This window comes from Notothenia coriiceps, unplaced genomic scaffold (genome assembly GCF_000735185.1).
Source record: "Notothenia coriiceps isolate Sejong01 unplaced genomic scaffold, NC01 NC01_scaffold00024033, whole genome shotgun sequence".
Taxonomy (NCBI): Eukaryota; Metazoa; Chordata; class Actinopteri; order Perciformes; family Nototheniidae; genus Notothenia; species Notothenia coriiceps.
In genome coordinates, this window is record NW_011356734.1 from 1 (window position 1) to 6,281 (window position 6,281).

General features: G+C 38.7%; 1 protein-coding gene across 1 annotated transcript; it reads right to left on the reverse strand.

Annotated features, from left to right (window-relative positions):
• Positions 1–500: 500 nt before the first annotated feature.
• Positions 501–4,727, reverse strand: LOC104954829 (sialin-like). Its single transcript, XM_010782013.1, has 4 exons — positions 4,632–4,727; positions 4,358–4,448; positions 2,489–2,706; positions 501–752 (listed from the first exon to the last, which is right to left on the reverse strand). The coding sequence occupies exons 2-4, from the start codon at positions 4,440–4,442 to the stop codon at positions 501–503; spliced, it is 555 nt and encodes a 184-aa protein (XP_010780315.1). The 5' UTR covers positions 4,443–4,448; positions 4,632–4,727.
• Between the last annotated feature and the right edge of the window lie 1,554 nt (positions 4,728–6,281).

Here is a 6,281-nt window from a genome sequence, read left to right on the forward strand (position 1 = left end):
ACTTAGGTGCTACTTTTAGGCCTAAAATACTTTGTGAATTGCTCTTAGTGAATACAATTAGGAGTCCTAAATTTAAGACTGACACGCCCATTATGTTTAGGAGTTTCTCCTAAATTTGCCAGTTAGGAGCTACTTTTAGCCCTAAGATCCTTTCTGAATACGGCCCCTGGTGTACAATCAACTTAAACTTAAAAAGGGAAAAATGGTTTTCTCTCAATAACAAACTGTTCACACAACTATTGAAATAATATGTTGTTTACAAGGATTACAATAAGAAAAGGCTTTTAAAGAATTAGCCTTACTATTACAAGTACCTTTTTGTAAAGGTAGTTGAATATACTGTGTGGTTCAACTGGTGTGGTGAAGCCTTTATCATAGACAATTCATCTAAAAGCATGGGCCAAGTAAGAACCCATTACATGTTGGAGAAGACCCTGGTTATAAATTAGAAGTACATAGACAGAAACGTTACACACTTCCTATGCTACAGCCACCTGTGCTCAGCTCATCACTCTCACCTCCCCGAAGCCCTCCAGCGCTCGTAGTGCAAACAGCCATTGGGACCCCATCTGAGCAGCCAGAGGGGTGAGCAGCGTGAGGAAGGCAGTGACCAGCACCCCGACACCCAGGAAGATACTCCCCCCATAGTGACCCGACAGGTAGCCCCCCGGGATCTGTGTGCACAGGTATCCGAAGAAGAAGGCCCCCAGCAGCCAGCCCTGAGTCTCCGAGTCCCAGGGGTACTGGGGGATCTGGGAGAGGAGGAAGGGAGGGTGTATTGGGGAGGCATTAGACTCTGTTGACAGGCCACACACTCTCTTAATATGATGTTTACCCTCCAGGCAAAGGTGGTCCACTTCCAAGTGTGTGATAGAAGTTGTATACAATATGTATTTGTTTTAAATGTGTAAGTTATTGTCTTTTTTACATTTAAAGCTTCCATTGAGGTTTTTTGGATATTGGATGTAGTCATCAGCGGAAAACAAAAAAATAAAAATGTATTAAATAAAAAAGCTTCAGTTTGAATGAAAAGATTAATTGGATGAAATTAGTACTTTTTATTAATAACAGGACAAACACAAACACATATGTTTCGAAGCAAGGTCTTAATATTTGACAAGAGTAAAACATTTTGGGAATTTTGGTAATCATTACATAAAACCTTTTCAAAACAGGTTGACTTTTGGATGTTTGTATCGTTTTTGCATAAAAAAACAATCCTACAAGCCGCCACCACGTAATATTAGCCTGCAACTTTGCAAAATATTGAATTAAACAATGAAAAAAATAGTAATCTGAAAAATTTATATTTAATTCATTTTGAAGTCATTAGCTTCCTCTCTAGTTACTCTTTTTATCGACTGCAAATCTGACTGAATAATGTACTTTTCAGAGAGGTTATGACTTTCCTTACTTAATTCAAACAAAACATACACTCTGACTAACTAACTGATACCATGTCATCTTGTTTACCAATGTTTTGTTCCAGACTACTCACGTGTTGTTATTGTTGGTCACATGATAATGAGTGGAAGTGGAGATGCATTCATGTATTTATGTAACTTAGGAAATACACTGCCGTCCAAAAATAAAGTCACCAACTGGATTTAACTAAGCCAATCTATAAGAGCCTTCAATTTGATAATTACTGCAGTGATGAAAATGTTTCAGCCCGCAACAAGTTATTTAACCCCAGCTGTTGCGGTCTCATTTCTTAAACCACCATGTCAGAAGAAGACATATCCTGTGGTCGTGGAGAGGAGAGGATGTTAATCAGTTTCAGAAGGTTCAGATTATTGGCCTGCATCAACCAATGAACACAACCAATATAAGGAGATTGTTGAAACTAATAAATCACTAAATCAGTGAATCCAGATGTACCCTCTTCCGGAGTGATGGGCGCATCAGGGTAAGAAGAGACGCGGATGAAGTGATGTACCCATCATGCCTAGGGCCTACCGCACAGGCCTGTTGGGGCAGTGTTAGGATCTTGGGTTGCTGCAGTTGGTCAGGTTCAGCAACGTTATGTTCCCAAAGAATGAGGTCAGCTGATTACCTGAATATATTGAATGACCAAGTCTTTTCATCAATTGAGTTTTTCTTCCCTGATGGCACGGCCATATTCCAAAATGACAATGCCAGGATTCCTTGGGCTCATATTGTGAATGAGTGGTTCAGGGAGCATGAGACATCCTTTACAAATGGATTGGCCCCAAAGAGTCCAGACCTCAGCCCCATTGAGAATCTTTGGGATGTGCTGAAGAAGACTCGGTGCGACCCATCATCAATACAAGATCTCGGCAGAAAGTTAATGCAACTCTGGACAGAAATACATTTTGTGACATTGCAGCAGCTTGTCTAAATGGTGCCACGGCGACTGCATCCCGTAATCAAAGCTAAAGGCGGCCCAACTAAATATTAGAGTGTGTCTTTTTCTTTTGGACGGGCAGTGTATAATGTGTATTGTATGTATGGGATTGACTGTTACCCCTGCAGGTTGATGGAAAGAGTCGCTGCTGTTGTCCCCCCCGGGTGGCAGTGGACAGGCAGAGACCACCGAGCTGTTCAGGGCTGGTTTGGGTTCAGTAGTATTCACCATGGCTACCATGGCAACACTGAGGTTGACACGGAGCCCGTACACCATGGAGAACCCACAGAACATCAGGAAGGCCAGGTTGAGGCGCGCCGAGCAGCACTGAGGAGGAACTGAGCACACAGAACATACAACACAAAGATTCTTACATGAAGGGAGGACTGTGAGAACAGAGTCACTGTGAAAACCATTTAAAATGATTCAGATCCATTTTGACTTTCGCTTCTTTTATCTATTGAGAAGGTTATCTTACTTTTTTTTAAAGAACTATATCTTAAGCTAAAATATAACAAATCAGAAAACAAGCTCCGGTATTACAAGATGGTATTGTGCTGGTTTTTAAGATAATGACACTCACCTATATATAATATTTAAAATAACTAACATTTTAACAGCATTTGATGTTAAATTGATATCTAGTTAATCGTGTATTCAATTCCAATCCAAATATTGGCATTGCATTTGACGTGTGTAGCCAGAGCACACTTACTTTTAGGAAAGACAATCAATGAACAAAAATTGAATTCAATGACAATTTAGGTTAAAAGAAAAACTAAAGCTAAGTAAATAATAATATAAATATTCATAAAATAAGTAAACAAATGAGTGATGACTTCTTGACATGACTTCTTATGTTTATATTATATTAATTGTTTTTATCTTTATTTGGCAGATTACTTAAATAATATATTATGTTTATATATCTTATTTTCTCCTTTATTCCACATTTGAATTTCTTTATTATACTCTAATGGAACAACTGTCATTAAAACCAGTGTTCCTGATGAATCTACTTATGACACAAAAACATTACACACTTTAAATGCAATGTTTGAACAAAGCAGTAAATGCAGCTTAAAGGTAGACACTCAGCTACCCCAGTTTCCTGCAGCATCATCACTTTTCCTGCAGTCACTTGATGGTCAGCTGCCTCATAAAACTTTCTAAATATATATATATATAATATCATTGTAGTCTTAAATATAATTGCCGCAAATGTTCATTGGAATTTGTTTCTTTTAAACATTGGATAAATAAAGTATATATCATCTATCTATCTATCTTATTCTTAGTATTGCCTAAATTATGTTTATGCCTGTGGCTTCTTGACCTCTCCTGACTATTTTATAATTTTTTCACTTTCTGAATTTTATGCAGTGTTATGTGTGTGCAAGTAAAAAATAGTGAAAATGTGTCAATTTATCTTAGGTTAAAGGTGGGGTAGGTCATTTAGGAGAAACCAACTCTAGTGAACTAGAATTTGAAAATACACAGCCGGAAAAAAATCTGCCACTTCCTTACAGAGCCAACACACACAAAACCGAACGCGCACATGACCAATGAGGGCACGAGATAAGTTTCTGCACAGATGGAAGGCTGACAGGCAGGTAGGCCATCCAGTTATTTTAGCCGGGCCGGCTCAAATGATTGGTCGTGCTTTTTACAGTACTACGGCTTCCACAGATGACATTTTTGTATGGATTTTTTGTCAAAGCACTTCAGATATTCATTGCTATTGGGATGTTAAGAGCATTCCATGGAATATAACAAAAAGCGTATCTCGAGCCGGTTTCTCAAACTTACCTACCCCACCTTTAACATAATAGTCAAATGTAGTTGTTTGCTTGGACTTCTGCTGGGACAAAATGTACAGACCAAACGATAAAACAATACAACGACAGGCAGTTTAATTGATAATGAAGATAATTGCTGGGTGCAGCCGTAATGAATACACATTCTAAGTGCTGTAAAAGATACACATACTTGGATCATTGTAGATGAGGGGTTCAGTGTCCTCGCCTTCGTCCAAAGGGGCCGTGTTGATGGAGTTGTCATTGGGTAGCGGCATGGCACTCTGGAAATATTAAGTGGGTAAAAGGATGTCTGTGAGCATTGGTGGCCACGCAACCTGCTGAATGGAAGATGTTAGTCGTTTAAAACAACAATGACGCACAACTGGGAAGTGAGAAAAGCACATGACTCAGACGAATCAATACAAGAAAACAACACATTCAAGCCTCACCAAACATGATCTTACCAGAGTTACTGATGCTCGGGATGGATTCACTGCAGAGGGAGAGTGATGATGGAGCTCAGCATGAGTTTGTCTCTTTATTAAACTGGAACCTGTGAACAAAAAATAAAAGGTCACATTACAACAGAATACACTTTGGTTCTTCTATCGTCAAAACATCTCATTTTCGATAGAGTTGCAAAGATTATTCGACCTTATGAATAAAATCTATTCATTGCTAAAGTAATTTATTCGCTAAAATTGCAGATAAAACTGTTTTCAACCTCTGCAATATGAAAATGTTCAACCTTTTCTCAATTTGATATCATTTTAAAGTGGACACCAAGACATTTAAAGACATCCGATTCAGCCTTTTTCTGTCATTTTATACAGAGTACATATTGATAATCAGTTCATCTAGAAAATAATCACTTTATCATTACAATAATACCTACCCGATGTACCTATTGCTCACTATATATAAAATAAATTGTATTCAGTCATTCTTTCATTCATTCTTAAAAATAAATAAAAATGCCGGATGTATGTAGGTTCCTACTTCCTAAATGTTTTTGTTGTGACCTGGCTCAAAAGGCCACAACAAAGAGGAGACACACCATATCAACGGTTTAACAAAATATGTTTATTAAAGCAAGTGGTTCAAATTAGCCTAATTAATTAAGTGCAAAACAAGTAACACATGAGGTGGGGATGTCAGTGGTAGTGATGTTACGTATTGCGCCGAGGCTTCGGAGCGTGTGTCGAGTAATCCCCGAAGCTTTTTGTGAAGCATGTATCGAGGCTTGTATCGTTCTGGGCCAGTGACGTCATCGATGACAAACGAAGCCTCGCTGTCTGTCGATACCACGTGACTGCTTAAGGAAGCGATTCAGATCGGTTGAACCACAACGCTCATAATACCCATGGATGTATAATAAGAACGATATTACCCCTCCTGTACCCGGGCCCGCTGGTGACACGATGGAATTAAAAGAGCTCAGAACCTCACTTATATAGAGGTCGGAACATGTCATAAGTATAAATAGATACAAGCATAAATAAATGTAGGAATAAAAACATGAATAAATACAGGAATAAATATGTTTCAGTGTTTTCAGGGAGATTCAGCGTGTGTGCTGTGGCTCAGCTGGAAAGCAGTTGACTCACGACCATAGGGTCCCTGGTTCAACGACTCTTCAATAGGTCTTTTTTGTTGTTTATAAAAGCTACAGCTAAATGAGACAATGTAGTTAATAAATGTATTCTTTGATATGGCTTAGCCTTTCTCAGGCTACAACATGGTTAAGTTTATGAATATCAGTAAGAATAACCAATCATACCAGCCTCCTTAGGCTTTTCAATCACAATCAACTGGAATAAAAACAATATTGTTAACATGAAAATATGATTTAATGTTCGTTGTTTAGAGTTATTCTAAGGCTTTACTCATTGGGAACTCGGTATGAGATAGAGCACACTGTTGAGATTTCCAATCTGCCTGTTTCACGCACTTTGACCAACAGGGGGTTTGTGTTCAAATGAAGCCCATGATGAAGCCTCATGAGATGAACCCTTTGCAAACCAATTGGCTGGAAAGCTTCAAAGCTTCATAAGGCTTCATCTCGCCATCACTACCTGCTTGCCACCTAAGACGCACTTAGTGACCAGTACTGC

What these genes read in the sequence shown, in the direction of transcription:
- LOC104954829 (XM_010782013.1), bottom strand. Translation starts at nt 4,442, where the DNA reads ATGCCGCTACCCAATGACAACTCCATCAACACGGCCCCTTTGGACGAA. An exon ending in CCTCATCTACAATGATCCAA is followed by an intron (nt 2,707 to 4,357) that starts GTATGTGTATCT and finishes CTGTGTGCTCAG; the next exon opens with TTCCTCCTCAGTGCTGCTCG. An exon ending in CTTTCCATCAACCTGCAGGG is followed by an intron (nt 753 to 2,488) that starts GTAACAGTCAAT and finishes CTCCTCTCCCAG; the next exon opens with ATCCCCCAGTACCCCTGGGA.